General features: G+C 45.1%; 2 protein-coding genes across 3 annotated transcripts in view; one reads left to right on the plus strand and one right to left on the minus strand.

The window, feature by feature from the left end:
* Positions 1-6677, plus strand: part of LOC142591064 (uncharacterized) — a 41191-nt gene extending 34514 nt beyond the window's left edge. The window contains exon 3 of one of the 2 annotated variants that reach the window (XM_075703431.1): positions 1893-2042. In XM_075703431.1, coding sequence (XP_075559546.1) covers positions 1893-2007 — 115 coding nt within the window. In that variant the 3' untranslated portion in view covers positions 2008-2042. Of the gene's footprint in view, positions 1-1892; positions 2043-6494 lie in introns of those variants that run through there. The other variant, XM_075703432.1, reaches the window with a different exon arrangement.
* A 5537-nt stretch (positions 6678-12214) lies between these two features.
* On the minus strand, positions 12215-13581 carry LOC142591065 (uncharacterized). Its single transcript, XM_075703433.1, has 2 exons — positions 13445-13581; positions 12215-12572 (listed from the first exon to the last, which is right to left on the minus strand). The coding sequence occupies exons 1-2, from the start codon at positions 13529-13531 to the stop codon at positions 12222-12224; spliced, it is 438 nt and encodes a 145-aa protein (XP_075559548.1). The 5' UTR covers positions 13532-13581; the 3' UTR covers positions 12215-12221.
* Positions 13582-20436: the final 6855 nt, after the last annotated feature.

Genomic DNA, 20436 nt, shown 5'->3' on the forward strand with positions numbered 1-20436 from the left:
AGTCGCCAGTTACGCCGTCTGCCCCCGCGGCGGTTGCAGCTAGCGCTGCTCCGCCAACCGAGGAGAAGGGACCATCGACCCCGAAGGTGGGCACAGCCGAGGCTGCCTCAACCTCCCAGGTCCCATCCAGCGCTGGCAACAGCCGGCGCAGCCAAATCCCCCAGGGAGCCCCATCGACCTCCGGGCTGGTGGGCGCAGGGGTCTTGCCCTCCAAGGCGGGACTCTCCCTGGTGACTTCTCGCTCGGAAGAGCACGTGTCCGCCGCCTCACAAGAGGCAATGGACACTACACCTATCCTGAAGGCGCATCAAGCGCCTAAGGAGCGGCGAGGCTCCCTCGAACGCTCCAGAAAGGGCAGAACTCCCGTTACAGGGCCTCGAAAGGGCTCTGTAATTTAATCTCTGTAATTTCCATAATCACTACTTCTGTTTCTGTACACACAGCACTTATTGCCAATATGGATACACAAATAATTCAATGGAACGTCAGAGGCCTTCTTAGAAACCTTGATGACGTGCAGGAACTCATCCACAAACACAATCCAAAAGTGCTGTGTCTACAGGAAACACACTTAAAATCTAAACACACAAATTTCCTGCTACAGTATGTTACGTTTCGCAGAGATCGCGATGATGCTCTCGCATCATCGGGCGGTGTTGCCATTGTTATTCAGAAAGGCATAGCGTGTCAACGTTTGCAGCTACAAACGCCCCTTGAGGCAGTGGCGGTTCGTGCTGTTCTCCTCAACAAACTTATCACCGTCTGCTCGCTCTACATACCCCCCCATTACAAATTAACTAAACATGAATTTCAGTCCTTCATAGATGAATTGCCAGAACCTTACGTTGTGCTTGGGGATTTCAATGCGCACAACAGCCTGTGGGGAGACTCTCGTATCGATGCGCGAGGTCGCCTCGTTGAACAGTTCCTTTTTTCGTCCAGTGCGTGTCTGCTGAATAAGAAGACACCCACATATTACTCTCTCGCAAACAGAACATGTTCTTCAATTGACCTCAGCCTAGTTTCCCCTTGTATGCTGTCTGAACTCGAATGGGAGGTCACCAAGAATCCTTACGGAAGCGACCACTTCCCCATACTGCTAAAAACACATAAAGAAAAAGAATGTCTACCACAGGCTCCTAGGTGGAAGATCGATACAGCCGACTGGGAGAAGTTCCGAAACTTAACTAATATCTCATGAAATGACATGTCTTATTTAGGAATTGATGCTGCTGTGCAGTATCTCACAGCCTTCATTATAGACATGACATCTAAATGCATATCAGAAGCACATGGCTTGGCATGTAAACGGCGGGTCCCGTGGTGGAACGAAGACTGCAGGATCGCTCGTAAGAAACAAAACAAAGCGTGGGGGTTGCTGCGCGCTTCTCCCACTGCAGAGAATCTAGTCAACTTTAAGCAAGTAAAATCCCAAGGCAGGAGAACCCGCCGACTGGCCAGAAGAGAAAGCTGGCAAAAGTATTTATCGAGCATTAACTCGTTTACAGACGAGGCCAAAGTCTGGAACAGGGTAAATAGAATTAGAGGGCGACAAACATATTCACTCCCCCTGGTAAATACACAAGGCGATACACTGCAAGAACAGGCAGACTCACTTGCGGAGCACTTTCAGAGCGTGTCAAGTTCAAACAATTATCCGCAATCTTTTCTCATATATAAAGAAATAGAAGAACTTAAGCCTTTAACAAGAAAAAGCCGAGAGAATGAGCCTTACAACCGTCCTTTCAGTATTGCTGAATTGAGAGCTGCCTTGAGTGCATGCAATAGCTCCGCACCAGGATCTGATAGAATCATGTACGAAATGCTCAAAAACTTACACAATGACACGCAAGTGACACTACTTACACTTTTCAACACTATCTGGGACGCAGGGTACCTTCCGACCGCATGGAAAGAAGCCATTGTGATCCCTGTTCTAAAACAAGGCAAAGATCCTTCATCAGTGGCAAGCTACCGCCCGATAGCCCTCACAAGTTGCATGTGTAAGGTATTTGAAAAAATGATAAATCGGCGACTGATCCATTTCCTTGAACAGAACAAAATGCTTGATCCCTATCAGTGTGGCTTCCGAGAAGGGCGCTCCACAACCGACCATCTTGTACGTAGTGAAACAAATATCCGGGACGCATTTATACATAAACAGTTCTTCCTCTCGATATTTCTCGATATGGAAAAGGCGTATGACACAACGTGGCGATACGGCATCTTGCGAGACTTATCGGAAATGGGCATTCATGATAATATGCTCAACGTAATAAAAAGCTACTTGTCCAATCGTACCTTCCGGGTGAAAGTTGGCAATGTGCTGTCACGTCCTTTTACACGAGAAACTGGTGTACCCCAGGGAGGCGTGCTCAGTTGCACACTTTTTATTGTTAAGATGACAACGCTCCGTGCTTCCTTACCCCCGGCCATTTTGTATTCCGTCTATGTGGATGACATCCAAATAGGCTTCAAATCCTGTAACCTCGCAGTATGCGAGAGACAGGTACAGCATGGTTTGAACAAGGTGTCAGGGTGGGCAGAGAAAAATGGTTTTAAAATCAATCCTCAAAAGAGTTCTTGTGTGCTGTTCACAAGGAAGAGAGGCCTGGTCCCGGATCCTTGCTTGGAAATGTGTGGACATCAGATACCTGTAAACAAAGAGCACAAATTTCTAGGTGTTATACTCGACAATAAACTTACTTTCGTCCCACACATTAAACATCTTAAAGAAAAGTGTCTGAAAACAATGAACTTAATGAAACTTCTATCCCAGACTACATGGGGTAGTGATAGGAAGTGTTTAATGAACCTATACAAGAGCCTAATTCGGTCTCGATTGGATTATGGTGCCGTTGCTTATAACTCTGCCGCCCCGAGCGCGCTAAAGATGCTAGACCCAGTCCACCATCTGGGAATCCGACTGGCCACTGGCGCTTTCAGAACGAGTCCCATACAAAGTCTATATGTGGAATCAAATGAATGGTCTCTCCACCTACAGAGATCATACATTAGCTTTACATATTTCCTTAAAGTACGCTCCAATCCTGAACATCCATGTTTTCATAACGTTACCGATATGACGTGCGCTACACTTTTCAACAATCGTCCCTCCATAAGACAGCCTTTCCCGCTGCGTGTGAAGCAGCTTAGCGATGAAATGCATGTCCCGCTCCTCGAGCATCGCTTAATGCACCTAACCAAGCTCTTACCTCCTTGGGAATGGCAGGTGATACAATGTGACATATCCTTTATAAAAATTACAAAGCACGCTCCTGAGGCTGAAATCCGAATGCATTTCCTAGAACTCCAGCACAAGCACTCCTGCGCAGAGTTCTACACAGACGCTTCGAAATCAAATGCCGGGGTATCCTATGCAGCCGTCGGCCCATCGTTTTCGGAATCCGATGTACTGCATCCGGAAACAAGTATCTTTACGGCCGAGGCCTACGCACTACTATCTGCTGTAAAGCACATAAGAAAATCGAAACTTCCAAAAGCAGCGATCTATACAGACTCTCTCAGCGTCGTGAAGGCCTTAATGTCACTCAGCAAACATAAAAATCCCGTATTTAATGAATTATATTCGGTCTTGTGCAAAGCGTACTCATCTAACCAGAATATCATAATATGCTGGGTCCCTGGCCATAGGGGAATTGAAGGTAACGTTCTGGCGGACCAGATGGCCACGTCAATCACATTGCAAGCGGTTAACCCTACCGCTGCGGTGCCTGTCACAGATCTGAGGCCTCTCCTGCGAAGGAGGCTGCGAGATCACTGGCAACGCATCTGGGACGCGGAAACAGATAATAAGCTCCACCTGATAAAACCACAATTAGGATTCTGGCCCTCTACTACAAAATCACGCCGAACAGATGTCCTATTCTGTCGTCTCAGAATAGGACACACGTTTGGCACCCATAATTTTCTACTCACCGGAAGTGAGCCTCCTACTTGTGGTAGATGCGGGGAGAGGCTGACCGTACTCCACGTCCTCCTGGAGTGTCGGGAAGCCGAATATGAAAGAATGAAACATTTTTCCTTCGCTTACAGACAGCACATCCCTCTTCATCCAGTAATGTTCCTCGGCCCAGAACCGCTTTTTAACACAGACACAGTCCTAGGTTTTCTGAGAGATGTGGTCCTACATGTTATTAGCCCCATGCATTCCTAGCGCTTCCTCTCTTTAGAGGATGCCGCTGGGATAGTTGTACGGTATAGCACATGCCTCCAGACCCTTGTGTTTCAAGGGCTCTAAGGAGGCAGTAGTGCTCTGGCATTTCTCATAATCTGATATATTTTAGCTGTCATATCATTTTTATATGCATCTAAATGTTCATAGTACAAGTCATACGTCATCGCCATAATTTTATTACACAGATTTTACGCATTTTAGAGCGTATATTTTAAGGCCCCTTTACAGCCACGACACACGAATTCATAGTAATCATAGTTACACTGCACACCCACTACCACAGACATGGCGCTCTTTGGCCATTCCTGGCCCTTGCGCCATGAAACCCCATACATCATCATCATCATCTGCAGGGCACCTTTAGCGGCTGGATTCGTGAGGCCACAGAGAACCACGCAAATCAACTCTACCAGGTGCTTCAGAATTTTCTCAACGCTTCTCACTGTGTCAATCTCCTTGCTTGCCCGTTGTGTTACCGGTTTCGTTTGTCTTATCATTCTAGGCTTCCTGGCACCGAGGACCGCTCTAGGGCCCGCTGCTATGACCGTCGGCCTCGAGGGCAGCAAAGGCCATTTAATGTCTCTATTAGTTGGTGGAAGCGAATATTTGCCGCGTGCTCTCACCGACCTTGAATTAGCAATATGCGCACAGGCAGAGGTGCTCGCGGAGTCCAGACGCCACTATGTAGGTCTTCCGAAATGGTTTTGTGGCGCTACTTTCGCTAGCGTTAATCAATCTGGCTAACAGAATGAGTAGCCTCTTTACGTGACGATTGGATCTCTTGCCGTTTTTCGAAGAATACGAAGTTCTTGTATTATCTTTAAGCATTCCTCCGAAATTGCTTCGTGAGAGCCAGTACACTTGGCACATTTAAATGAAGACGCATCACAGTCGACGGTATTATGCTCTCCGTCACTACGCGAGCACGTGAATTCACTTCTACAAATAGTGCTCACGTGTCCTATCTTTAGACATCGCCGGCACCGAAGAGGCCTGGGAGCGAATGGGCGCGCACGGTGTACCTTGTAATCACTTTGACAGACGCTGGTAATGTAGAAGAAGCAAATATTAACTTGACGCATCAGGAGTTCCCCAAGCAGCGAATCTCGAGATTTCGCACCGATGACCTCAGAAGACTATTGATGTCGGCATACTTGATTTCAAGCTCCACGTCGGAAATCGCACCAGTCGTTGTCGGCTTCCCGTGGGTAATAAAGGACGGACAGGGAGAGCGCTTAACTGCGGAATGGTCTTGAACTTATTCACTTTCGCTCTATTTCCTACATCTATCGCCAGGATGTTCTTGCGACCATTGATACTGATCTCGTCCAGGCGCCACACTTTCAGTATATTCGGTTAGAAATTGCAGGCTGAGGGAGCTGATGCACTGTGACATCGAGAGCGGCACGTAAGAAACCATGAAGGATCCCTGCTCACTCTGATTTGGGGAAGCCTTTTCAGTCGACATACGGCGCATCTTCTTCATACGGCAGCCCACGGCTACAGTTTACTCGTAGTCAAAATCCATAACTTCCGGCGTTGAGCTCTCCGAAGAACCGAGCTTGTCCTAGCATTCAAAAGCCCGTCGTCCAAAATATGAGCGCTACAGCAGACGACTGACCTCGTTTAGGTGGTCGTCGTGAGCGGAGCGTCTTCTTGCTCATCCTTGATGAAAGGACTATCATGAAAATGGCAAAAACGTTAAAAACTGCTTAACCGCGAGAGGCTCAGAGCACCGGCGAACCCTGGGCTCTTATTTATCTTCCTCCCCGCTTAAAAGCTTTAGCATGCCTCGTAGGACCGGTATTGACTTCTCAAAATCGGGACTATTCTGCCCTTAAAGAGCCGCACCATTAAAATTACATCTCTTTCAGGTTTTAACACTGATATTGTTTTCAACATAAACATTTAATAGTCTGAAAATGTTTACCATATAAGCCATGCACAGTGAATGTTATGTTTAATGACGTCTGATTGTGGGCCGCCACTCACACAATCCTGAGCAATAATTTGAATATAAATGAAAGGCCTGGTTTGAAGAACCACTGGCGCTGAAGAGTAGCGAAATCTACCTTGCATATACAACATGACTCTACATATAAAACACAAATGCCCATATACATGAATATCCACACAGCAACACAGATGCCGACGGCGAACGTTCGCCTTTTCTATTGCAATAAAAGAATATCAGCGTCAAATTAACACCCCCTAGACTATGCTTGACCGGATCACATTGGCGTAGTGGAAATTTGTCGCGGTTTCTGGCTACTTCAACTATTCCATTTCTTTTCAGGTGCGGAAAGGTGTCCGCAGCGCCACCTTGCAAAAAGATACCTACGAGGGAAGGTATCAACCCGGAATGTTGCGAGTATATACAGTGCGGAAACAGGCGAGGGCCCGGATAGACTATTGGTACTTGAACAAAGACAACTTGAGTGCAAGAAGCACGTTATTATATCGTCTCACCAGTGTTGTCTATACTCAACAGCGTACCACTGTTCCGTATGTGGAGTTACACCACTGGGAAACGTAAGGGCTTTTTTTAATGAGTCATGTAGTGGGCAAGACAGCAATACTGGGCAACCACGCTGAGAAAGGTGCAGCACAGCTGGCAGGGAAAGCTCCCCTTTAAACGTTATTGTGCGTATACATAGTAACTTTGAGCTGTATACGATTTATAGTGCGATATTGTGCGCTACACCAATAACAGCCACCCTTCTGTAGTGGACAAAGCATTCAGCCACGGACGCCCTCCTCCAGGCTTAAGTGACCTGTTATTTCTGTTGCCATGCAGCTCTATGGTAAGTACGTCCGGCTCAAGCAGAAGCAAGAAAGGTAGCTTTTCCATATTCACATCTGCGATGACGATAGAAGGCTATGCTTTTTCGCATCTTAAATCCATGTTTCCTTTAACAAATGGGAGCGAGCATATGTCATTCTGCAGAGAGCTTGTGTCGTTAAATTTTGCATTCATCGCTGTTTTTACCTCAACATAACATTATTCATGCTTAATGAAAAAGAAAAGCCGGGCAGCAATGCAATTCTTTCCACACTTTGCAATACCTCCTACATGCCTTTTTATAACACTATATATACTCTAAACAAAGATTCCTTTCTGATGAACAATAGCTCCAGCGATGATCTCACCACCTCGATAATATCAGACTTAAGCCAGCATCAGAAAAGAGAGACGGATAAGTAAACCTTTTAGCTTTCCTGTTCTCATATAAAAAGACGAAAAAACGGCTTTATGGCACAGCTTGCTCTCAAGAATAGTCCTATGTGGTGTGTGTTTTCTGCAGTGACAAACCAAACGGTGTTTTGACAACACGTGGCATTTGTCTAGGTATAAGCGTCGAGGGCAGATGGCAGACAGGTATTTCTAAGCACAAGAAAAAAAAAGCATGAGTTACTCTTTCTTTTTCACTACGTGGAACATCATTGTCGGAACCATGATTTTTTTTTCTCTCGGAACAAAAAAAAAAGCGGCCAGTTTCTCCGGCCGAATGACGTGGGCAAACTAGAATGGACACTCACGCTGTTGAACGCAAGCCTGCTACCAAAATGAGTGTGTCTTGTTTGTCTCTACTTGTCGCACTGGGAAGCATTGGTAATGTAACACCGACTGATGCGACATTATCTTGCCCCGCGCCACCAACACTCATAACACAGTTGCCGCTTTATTTTGCTAATAAACAAATTTATAAACGCCTTCATGTTTCAACTTTGCTCGGAGAAAGTGAAATGCACGTAGGATATAAATGTGTTTGTTATTGCTTCCCGAATAAATGCCCCAGCACGCAGCCATCACGCAAAGTAATGGTGGTAAGCAGGAGAAACTCTTCCACGGTCGTTGACATACGCGGCTTCCATAACAATCCAAAAACATTACTCCAGCCTAAAGCGTTGCAGCACTGGTGATCGTGACACGGCTTCTAAGAGCCCACTGTCTTACTGCGCCCTCAGCACAGCACCTGTGCCATAAGAGTTTAACTGCGTTGATGTTGAACGCGACTCTTAACCTTAACTATATGCTTAGCGTGACTATCTTTGGAAGTGAAAGCGTCAGAACAATGCCAACCAGTCAAAACAATGTATGTTTGTAAATATCGGATGTGGCATATTGACAAGTTAAGCAAAAACAGGGGCGAACAATATTGCAAAACATGCCGAGCAGTCTGAGGCTGTACGCACTTCCTCAATACAAGAAATGTTTCGTTATTTCTGTCAGCAGATGTATGACTGAAAAAAACGCTTCCTACGCAGTGCTTGCTGACATTCCTGAAGTAATCAAATCATTTGTTCTTATTACTGGATCTCAAATAGTAAATCCCAATCTTTTATCAATACGCTATGTCAAAGATGTCACACCAACCACTGTCGTGTGTATGGCAACGAGGACAGAAATTCACCTGGAGTGTCCATATAATTACAATCGCACTGAAACACTGATTTGTTTGACTTTTGTTGCCTTTAGTAGAAGCAACCGCCCATAATCACAAAAAGTTCTTGCGCTAGGATCCTGCGGGAAAACTTGTAAGAGCAAATTCTAGCCAATCCAGATGCTGGATGTTTTATTAGGGAAAACGGGGGGCCTACGGCAACGAGCACTAAATTGTGAACGGAAATCTTTCGTGAATATGCTCCTTGAATACGTTACGACTGCTGCAAGCAAACTTTTCCTTTACAGCACTGGAATTTTTAAAGAATGTAACTGCATATTGCTGCGTTGAAAAAGATGAAGCAGAACGTGTCAAGATTCCTTTCACTACATCGAAAAGACGCATAAAGTTCGCGTAAACTGCGCCTCATTCAGAATTTGTGGGGAAAAGTTCGTGAAACGCAACTTTCTAAAAAAAAACATATTGACATTATTTACGAGTGTACTAAACGTCGTTCATTCACAAAATATTCGTCTATAACACAGTGGTTCACAATACGTCGTTGCTATACTGCGATTTGTCAATAAATGCACATTGCGGTATTTTTACGTCGTAATATAAACTCTGAGCTTCCGTTGCAATCTTACTGTCTCATTTTATTTTATTTACAACAGTTGTAGTACAAAATTTCATGGCGCAATAAACAGCAAGCCACCTATAAAATAGGTACATTTGTGGTATTTGAGTTTAACGGAACAAACATCATCAACACGTACTCAGTGAACTCGAGCTTAACAATTTCTCTTAAGCTGATACATGTATGACAGCTGCTATGGTAAACCTTGCTTATAATGGACGCTGCAATTGCGCCCGCCCCATATCAACATAAACATAGAGCAATTACGCCAGAAAGCTTCTCACGATGACCGTGGGTGTTGATGCGATTAGCATTGAAGGAATGGAGCGACACACGAAAGCTATCACCACCGAAACGCTTCACCCCTGATGCGCCTAGTACAGCCAAGCTATTCTTTCGAGCTTTGCTCCGGAAACGCAGCGCCAAATAGCGGCGCCGCCGAGAAGTGCGTGCGTGCCGCCTTCTTAAATATGCATTAAGAGAAAATTGTATGGATATGTATGGCGTAGCTTGAATTCCGCGCAGCATCTGAGCGATCTTGAAGGATTTTTTTTTGTCCAAAGGTAGCCGTACATACCCAGTGACAGAAGTGGTAGTCAAAACGGATTATCGAAGAACGGCGCATACGCAGCCGCAAGTACATCGGGAATCAGGCTGGCATTAAATAGGTTTGTTGAAGAGCGACGCCTACCGAATGTCACGTGCTCACTGACCCATGCTGGCGCGAAAGTAGTTGGATGCAGACAAGCATGCACCGCAACCTGGGGAAATTCGCAAGGAAAGCTAACGGCGTTAAAACGTTCGTTTATAGAGTGTGGAGAGCTGATGCGGTGCTGCCCGGTGCACGCCTTGAAGGGACCACGACGTTTGCCTTGGGCCTGATGGCGTGTCCTCATTTCTCGCTAGTTTCGGAGCCACGTTAGATGTATTCGACACCTCCTGCTTACTCTAGAAACGTCACCGAGGCACACGTAGCTCCCCTCTAGATTTAGTTGACCTCGCATGTGCTTCGTTTGTGTCCCACAATTTAGTTCATCACTTCCGGTTTCTGGCGCTTTGTGGCGCTCAGTGTAGGCGTAACACTTATTCGAAATGATTAGGGGGAACTACGGCACACAATGTAGCTATGCCATGGTACATCCCACTCCCCACATGGCCTGCAACATACCATAAGAAAGATCGACGAACATTTAATATTCTTTCATTTGTTGTTAGTCTGCTTGCTGACTCGCCAACACTCTTTTGCTTGTGTAACCTTTCTTCATATCTCCTCTTATAAGAATATGGCTGAGCTACCAACTGTTACACGACTTTTAAGTTCCATTCGTGTGGTCGTTTCGCTGTGCTACGAAGCTCGTGTAAAAGAACCAACTTTAGCGCTGTACTGAAATAATAGAGAGTTTTAGAATAGGGGCCCCAAACGTTTTGGGGCCCCAGAGAATTAGCGTCGAAGCCACTGCGCATGCGCTAGACGCTAACTGCGTTTGGGTTTTGCGTTGGGAACGCTATTTCGCCGATTTAGCGGGAGCTCAAATAGCGTTCCCAAAAGCTTTGCGTCAACAAACATGGCGGCACCCATCGAAGCGACGGCTCTAACCTAGCGCCAAACCGGGTTCGATTCGCGGTAACGCGTGAAGTTCGCAAGCTAGGAGAAGTGACTGCAGTTATCGCTTTCTCTCAACTAACGTGTGTTATGAAGATTGATTCATTAGACGCCGCTGATTCCGAATTCGAGTGTGGATCTTATGGCTCGTAGGCCTAACGCGGCTAAGCTTGGCTGGTGAAGGCACGTAAAGTTGCTTTTGTTGCTCAAAACTTAGCACAACTAATTGTTTGCTGCTTGAATAACCTCTAAATTGTAATTAAACGCGAATACACGCAAGTCAAATTTACAATTCATATCATAAAATGGTATATTTTATTTAATTATTTCTAATAGCTTTTCTTTGACGCCGTAGTGGCGCTGTCAGCCAAAAACGCTATCCGCAAACGTAAAACCCTATTCTAAAACTCTTCACTCCTGCGTGCCCCAACGCAAACGCCCGCAAAGCTCTTTGGGTCCCCAAAATATTGGGGCCCCTATTCTAAAGCTCTCTAATAACTTGGTATGGAAGTGATGATCCTGCATATCATCTACTGAACCCATTTGTGCTATCAGTAACACCTAATTCCCCTTTTACATAGCATTTGTCGCAGTGCCAGAGCGCACTGAAATGACCACCCGAACTTTCCATTAACTCATCCTCCGAAGTGCGTACGCGAAATTATTGCCGATCATCATCATCATTATTGTCCATGTTCGTCAATCCCAGTGTCGAGTTGCTGCCAGCAACATCTATGTAATCAGTCATTGCTTTACTGCTTGATAAGCTTGCGTGCGTTCTGCTTATCATCATGATCAGCAGCAGCAGCAGCAGCGTCAGCCCAATATACATCCACTGCAGGCTTCTCTCCCCAGTATTCGAATAAACTTGTCCAACACCGGCTGACCCTTGGAAAATTTCCTCATTTCGTCAGACCATGTAATTTTTTTGCCATTTATTCAACTTCATTTCTCCTGTCACGGGCTCATTCTTCTATTTGACATTAAGACTACCACTCATCTGCCAAGCGCATTGCGTGTCCTTCGATCTGTTGAGCAAAAGAAGAGGTGTTAGCTTACCCTTGCAGTTGACGTGCGCGTATTACTTCCAACTGAGAAATACATTATGGGAACAGAACGAAAAAAATGAAGCATACCCTTGGTGGCTACTGCACTTGTGGCTTTTTCTTTAAATTAACGAAATAGTGTTCTTGGAACGGTCGTCTGGAACTCATGCTAGCAAAAATCTGTTGCATTCAAAAGAATACAATTATTCTTTTTATTTGAAACTACTTTCAGCTCTCACAATACCTCCAGAGGTTGAAATTAAAGGACTACTTCATCACATCGCACAAGTATGCCACAAGGCAAGCCGAAAGACACAATGTCGTGATTTGCTGTGTGGCTTTAAATATTCTCTTATACGTAGAGACAATCATTGAGCGTATTTTCGTCAGTGGGTTGTGCGCATGGCTTGTCGATGAAAGGTCGGAAGGATCTGTACACCACCATGCAGTTATTCTTGTGGATAGAGTGATGGGTGTCTCGGCTGGCGTCCATTGCACAGCTCAAAGCACAGTGCAATATAAGAAATAGCTGCTTGCTCGACAGATGAATGCCTGGAAGCACTTGTCGTTCACTGTAAGACAGACTGGCCCTCTTGGTTGAGCTCACTAGGGCAAGGTAGGCCATCTTCAAGCCGACGACGTGGTCCAGAAGCGTATCGTTAGCGACAACTTCGTTCACCCTCTTCTGACGCCACGTGTCATTCTGTCATGCACAAAAAATATAGAAAAAATCATGAATGCGTCGCCCACGCTGGAAGCATCAATTTTTCTATTAATTTTTAGAGTTCATTTTCTACTATGTTTCGTATACCTTCTGTAGCTATCCCAAGAAACTGAAGCGGACGAGCCTCTGTCGAGCAAGCCCATATTGCAAGGACGATAATGTTGCCACTCCCAAACAGCGCAGCCTATAATTAAGTGAAAAGGCGCGAGTCCGCTCCTCATCTGAGAAAGAACTGGAGCTTATCCACCACTTAGAATAAAAGCACCTGCACACCAAAACGCTTCCAATCGTTTCTACATACAAAATATGCCCATCAATGAAAGTGCATGAGGAAGACGTCTGCAATATATGTATTTTCGTGAAGCGATAAAGCGAAAGCGCGTACATTCAACGTGCTGTGCTATGCTAAAGCAACATGTTAGCGCAAGTTGTTCATTTGCACCATTTTATGGAATTCTTTGGAAATCATCTGCGAAAGACGAGTCCAACTTCCAGATTTTAGCGCCTTCTAAGATTGCGCGGCTACTTTCCTCTGTTTACTATGTAGGTTTTATGACCCATGCTGTGCCAAATAAACAAGCATCACCAAGTGCTGTGACCCCCAATTTTCCGTCATTTTTCCGTCATTTTTCGTGCTTCTTGTGTTACCAAAAATAAATCGATTACAAAAGTGCGCGGTATATTGGGATAAACTTCACCTCGTTCTGAACATTGTCGCGGGCATGCGCAGAGCAGCTGCCTGTTTACCGAGCCTGCGCATGTGTGTATCTAATCGTACTCTTCTGAATGTAGGTTCGTGAGTTTGAAGGATGACTCACGGAGGCCTGTAAATTGAGCCCTGTCATTCTCACCTCATTAATCGTAGCTTCCGCGCAGTAAACGTTTTTGGAGTCGATAACATCAGAGCTCTCCCAGAAGCGCTGCCAACATTCGTCCATGGATTTATCCTGGCGCCGTAGATGATCCACCTTGCGAGCTATTGCTCGGCCGACAACCTGTGTGCAGCCGTCAGACCCAGCAATACAAGTTTTAATATTTAACAATGGCGTTTCCAAGCATATCGGGAAATCTCAATTCGAATTGAAAAATAGAGAGACGAAACTGAGAGGGAAGAGGAGGAACATCACGCTAAGTACGCCAGATTTGCAGATTCTCTGGCCGTGTCACCATGTCTGCACGAAGCCACCCAACAGTAGTTACACGTTAGAGTGCTTTGTGGGGTCAGAACGACATATCGCGAGCACGGTAGATGTTATGGGCTATTAGTGAAATGAAACACGTAGGATGACACTAATCACGCGCAAGCCAGCCTGAAGTAACATAAATATACCTTCATAGCGTCGAAGGCTGGTCTTATGGGATGATCGTCTCAAATTTGTAACAGTGAAAAGCTCGACAGGGATGAAAAAAGACGTACCCAGCGCGGTGGGTGTATTGTTCTGTCCTTCTTGTGTCTTGCGCTGTTTTAGATTCAAGACGATATACACACAAGCGCAAATAACGACGTTAATGAGAGAGCTCATTAGGCAAAACTTTTATGTCTAGAAGGCGGAACCTTTATGTTTCTGCATCATTTCGCTTAATTTCCTTTAAGTTGATGCATAAGTTCATGTATTACAATCCACCAAACTTCCATCTATCCGTCGTATAAACAGTTGTCCAATGCCGCGTTATGTATTTCTTGCTTCTGATGGCGAAACCGGAGGCAGCGTTCGTCAGCTGCACGGAGAAAGTGCGCTCAAAAGGGAGGAATGTGAAGCATGTTGCAATTAACACTGCTTACGCGCGAGATTCTTCCTCCTAAATTAATTGATCATTGCTTCTTTGAAGAGTCAAAAAGATCATTTCTTGCTCAGCACAGTGCCTATAGAGCAGCCATACAGTTTGTCAAAAATCTCACAACCACACAAATATGCCCGTGAAAGTCGAATGTGAGGTCAACGTACGTGTCCCAGTGCAGCAAAGTTGTAGGCTTCTAATATCCGGGCGTCGTAATAAGGCAGTCGAAAGAAGGCGTTCAGGCGTTTTATATCCGCCAACGACGCCATGACCGGAAGTAGGGCTTGCAGCAGTGGCGGCAGGGCATGCCATGCTCGGAGGCGTCGCAGCCAGAGGAAGGGGAAGCTGCTTCCTTTGAGAGAGAGCTGTCGCTCCTCCTTAGTGTTGCCATTGTGCTGCTGAAAAGTGGGCACTCGGTAATTCTTGTTTAATACGTAAAGTAATAAATCTATTCTTCGTATCAATCCTAAACAGCACCATTAATCCGATGAATTTGTTAAACAGCTGGGTGAATCTGGTTAAATTTAAGCTGCACAAAGCTAATCAAGATTTAGGAGTACATTTCTGCCAGGTGAAATCCAGTTCGCATGAATGATAGACAGTCGCTTTGTGGCAGCAATTATTTGGGACACTCAGTATTGCAATGTGCTTTTGTACGTCGGCAGACTCAACATCCAAATATCGGGCGAGTAAGTCAAGGAAAGACTGAAAAGATAAACGTGGCCAAATTCACAATATTCGCGGTGGCTGAAGATACGTACGTCTTCACCAACTTTTCTATTAATGTATGTTGCTACGGTGTTGCGCTTTTAACACGGCAAGCTGGGCGAGTGGGTGAGTGAACGTGTTGCTAGGGGTGGGCAGCGCAACCCAGAGGAAAGAAAAAGGCGCTCCTTTTGTGTACTTCGCTTCTTCTTTCGTGCGGGTTGCGGTGACAACCCCCTCCCTCCTCCCTAAGAACATGCGCTGTTAGGCTCGACGTCGTGGGTTAGACCACCGACGCCGCGGCCACATTTCCGCGTGGGCGAATACTAAGATGCACGTCAACTTATATTAGTTAATTTATGTTAAGTGTCGTCTGACAGAAGCACACGGGATCGAGATTATTTCGGCGATATTCTCCTTGGCAGGCTTTACGCTCATATTGTGGTTTTCACATGCAAAATCAAATAAAATATTTTCATACGTAGCGTGTATGATTATATATATTACTAATAAATTCATTTGTTTTTTTTTACCTTTCCGATAATTCTTTTCTGATAACGCTGAAAAACGAGTACATCATTTACATTTAGTACAGCATGAACATTTTCTGCCACCCCGCAAAAATAAAGATAAGCATGGGACGTCACTATATCCTAATTCTGACTCGAAATGTGGCAACAGCCTGTGCATGCAATAATGCCGCTGCGATTAGTTGGGTGCAATAACTGACGATTTGTGAAGTTTTCGCACTCCACAGCTGGTTTTTCACATGAATTTTATCATAAAGTGACTTGCGCCACTGTCATGGTAAATAGACGCAAAAGTGACTTGCGCCACTGTCATGGTAAATAGACGCAGAAGATTGACTGAAATAAATTTCGTCATGTCCGGCTTCTCCCGCTAAATACCACAACACATCCCAGTTTACGAGTGGAGACGTCAACTGCGAACTGAAAGGAAGCAAAAACCTTTTCGATCGCTGTGAAGGCAGTGAAGGGGTGAGCAGGTTCTGCGTCGAGAAGCTGTCTCGCGTTTCCCCCGGGGATGACTACTTCACGCTGCTTCGTAACATTTTTGGTGGCTCCGCCATTTTCGTTTTTCTGGGGGCTGTTGAATACTGAGGCTGCGGCGTTCTGGAACTGGACCATCAAGCTCGCCACACTCGCGATAGTGTGAGTAGATACAGCGTCCATACCTGTACCAGGATAAGATAAGATAATATAAGCAGTAAGCGTCGCAATATCATAGTGCGGGAAAAGGGCGCTTGTTTTTGCAGAACACCTCTGTACAGCGTACAAGTAGAGTTTGCGCTTAAGTTGATTATAGCGAAAAAAATTTCGTGCTTTTTGAAGCACACTGCCTTGTAGACGAGGTTAGAAAATGTTCAAGTTCCATAAGTGAACACACTGATGAATGAACATCAGATTTTTTTAAAGATAGCTCTTATTTGATCGAATAGTTTTGCCGAAGCCCGCAAGCTGGAGAGAAGTAATTATAATGAGAAATGAGACTTCCACCCAAACGTAGCTAAGTACAACAAAGGAAACCTATATGGGTTCCTCGAAAGAAAAGCTTTTATTTCGAGGAACCCGTATGGGTTTCCTTTCTAGCACTTAGCTACGTTTGGGCGGACCGTCTCATTTACCCTTATAAATTACTTCTGACCGGTATAAATTTTGTGTTTTATTTGTTTTATGTTTTTATTCAAGTACCTACTTATCACCCTGATGTGCATTACAGTAGGGACGACGAGGAAAAATAAAGGAACACTTGACAGCACCAAACTTGTAGATTGCATAAATACAGCCACAACATACAGCGTGCTTATGAGCATTACAGTAAAGGGTGTGGAAAGATAGACAAGCAATTCATTGCACCAAAGTAATAAATAAACACAAGCATCAAACACGGGTAACCAATCATTGGACACACACAAAAAAAGTGAGCAAGCTTTACATACTGACGAAGCATATCGGAAAACCTTGCACGATCAGCAGCAGTTTCAACAATGTCAGAACGCAGCCGGTTCCAATCACTGATAGTACGCGGAAAAAGCGAGTTTTTATAAACAGACGTGCGTGCAAAAATTTCTTTATTCTTTAAGCTGTGATCTCGTCGCTCAGATACGTAACTCGGTGCCTGTAAATATCTACTAAAAACTAACGGCGTTTCATTATGCAGTGCGTCCTGCAAAAATACGAGGCGAAATCATTCACGGCGCAAGGAAAGGTCCATTCAGTTAATTCGACGTTTAATATAGGAGATTCTAGTGAAAAATCGGTAACCACTAGTTACAAAGCGAGCGGCGCGGTTCTGGATAGCGTTTAAGCTAATAATGAGATGCTGTGTATGTGGGTCCCACACAACGCAGGCATATTCGAGGGTAGGCCGGTCATTGGTTACATACAGTGTTTCCGTAACGTTTTGCCGGGTATACTTTGATTTTCTTTTAATAACGTGAAGAACACGACCTGCCTTCTGAGTTATACTTTGAACTTGACGATTCTATGACAAATCTGACTAAAAGGTAACTTCCGGTCATGTCATCATCATCATCTACTAGATCTACTACGTCAAACACTTGCCTTTGCTTCGTGTTGTCGACAAATTCGACTTCGCCCTGCCATCTGCTAGCCGCCTGGTTAGCTCAGATGGTAGAGCGGCTGCCCCGGAAAGGCGGTGGTCCCGGGTTCGAGTCCCGGACCAGGATGAATTTTTCTTCAACAATGAGGCGTTTTCTTTCGAGGAACCCGTATGGGTTTCCTTTGTAGCAATTGCTACGAACGGGTGGATGTCTGATTTTCCCTTTATTCATCATCATCATCATCAGCCTAGTTACGCCCACTGCAGGGCAAAGGCCTCTCCCATACTTCTCCAACTACCCCGGTCATGTACTAATTGTGGCCATGCCATGCCTGCAAACTTCTTAATCTCATCCGCCCATCTAACTTTCTGCCGCCCCCTGTTACGCTTCCCTTCCCTTGGTATCCAGTCCGTAACCCTTAGTGACCATCGGTTATCTTCCCTCCTCATTACATGTCCGGCCCATGCCCATTTCTTTTTCTTGATTTCAACTAAGATGTCGTTTACCCGCGTTTGTTGCCTCACTCAATCTCCTCTTTTCTTATCCCTTAACGTTACACCCATCATTCTTCTTTCCATAGCTCGTTGCGTCGTCCTCAATTTCAGCAGAACCCTTTTCGTAAGCCTCCAGGTTTCTGCCCCATATGTGAGTACTGGTAACACACAGCTGTTATACACTTTCCTTTTGAGGGATAGTGGCAACCTGCTGTTCATGATTTTAGAATGCCTGCCAAACGCACCCCAGCTCATTCTTATTCTTGTGGTTATTTCAGTCTCATGGTCCGGATCCGTGGTCACTACCTGCCCTAAGTAGATGTATTCCCTTACCACTTCCAGTGCTTCGCTACCTATCGTAAACTGCTGTTCTCTTCCGAGACTGTTAAACAATACTTTAGTTTTCTGCAGATTAATTTTCAGACCCACCCTTCTGCTTTGCCTCTCCAGGTCAGTGAGCATGCATTGCAATTGGTCTCCTGAGTTACTAAGCAAGGCAATATCATCAGCGAATCGCAAGTTGCTAAGGTATTCTCCATCAACTTTTATCCCCAATTCTTCCCACTCCAGGCCTCTGAATACCTCTTGTAAACATGTTGTGAATAGCATTGGAGATACCGTATCTCCCTGTCTGACGCCTTTCTTTATAGGGATTTTGTTGCTTTCTTTGTTGAGGACTACAGTGGCTGTGGAGCCGCTATAGATATCTTCCAGTATCTTTACACATGGCTCATCTACGCCCTGATTCCGTAATGCCTCCATGACTGCTCAGGTTTCGACTGAATCAAACGCTTTCTCGTAATCAATGAAAGCTATATATAAGGGTTGGTTATATTCTGCACATTTCTCTATCACTTGATTGATAGTGTGAATATGGTCTATTGTTGAGTAGCCTTTACGGAATCCTGCCTGGTCCTTTGGTTGACAGAAGTCTAAGGTGTTCCCGATTCTATTTGCGATTACCTTAGTAAATACTTTGTAGGCAACGGACAGTAAGCTGATCGGTCTATTATTTTTCAAGTCTTTGGCGTCCCCTTTCTTATGGATTAGGATTATGTTAGCGTTCTTCCAAGATTCCGGTACGCTCGAGGTTATGAGGCATTGCGTATACAGGGTGGCCAGTTTCTCTAGAACAATCTGACCACCATCCTTCAACAAATCTGCTGTTAACTGATCCTCCCCAGCTGCCTTCGCCCTTTGCATAGCTCCTAAGGCTTTCTTTACTTCTTCTGGCGTTACCTGTGGGATTTCGAATTCCTCTAGGCTATTCTCTCTTCCACTATCGTCGTGGGTGCCACTGGTACTGTATAAATCTCTATAGAACTCCTCAGCCACTTGAACTATCTCATCCATATTAGTAACAATATTGCCGGCTTTGTCTCTTAACGCACACATCTGATTCTTGCCTATTCCTAGTTTCTTCTCCACTGTTTTTAGGCTTCCTCCGTTCCTGAGAGCCTGTTCAATTCTATCCATATTATAGTTCCTGATGTCCGCTGCCTTACGCTTGTTGATTAACTTAGAAAGTTCTGCCAGTTCTATTCTAGCTGTAGGGTTAGAGGCTTTCATACATTGGCATTTCTTGATCAGATCTTTCGTCTCCTGCGATAGCTTACTGGTTTCCTGTCTAACGGCCTTACCACCGACTTCTATTGCGCACTCCTTAATGATGCCCATGAGATAGTCGTTCATTGCTTCAACACTAAGGTCCTCTTCCTGAGTTAAAGCCGAATACCTGTCCTGTAGCTTGATCCGAAATTCCTCTAGTTTCCCTCTTACCGCTAACTCATTGATTGGCTTCTTGTGTACCAGTTTCTTCCGTTCCCTCCTCAAGTCTAGGCTAATTCGAGTTTTTACCATCCTGTGGTCACTGCAGCGTACCTTGCCGAGCACGTCTACATCTTGTATGATGCCAGGGTTCGCGCAGAGTATGAAGTCTATTTAATATCTAGTCTCACCATTCGGGCTCCTCCACGTCCACATTCGGCTAACCCGCTTGCGGAAAAAGGTGTTCATTATCCGCATATTATTCTGTTCTGCAAACTCTACTAATAATTCTCCTCTGCTATTCCTAGAGCCTATGCCATATTCCCCCACTGACTTGTCTCCACCCTGCTTCTTGCCTGCCCTGGCATTGAAGTCGCCCATCAGTATAGTGTATTTAGTTTTCACTCTACCCATCGCCGATTCCACGTCTTCATAAAAGCTTTCGACTTCCTGGTCATCATGACTGCATGTAGGGGCATAGACTTGTACCACCTTCAATTTGTACCTCTTATTA

This window comes from Dermacentor variabilis, chromosome 8 (assembly GCF_050947875.1).
Source record: "Dermacentor variabilis isolate Ectoservices chromosome 8, ASM5094787v1, whole genome shotgun sequence".
NCBI lineage: Eukaryota > Metazoa > Arthropoda > Arachnida > Ixodida > Ixodidae > Dermacentor > Dermacentor variabilis.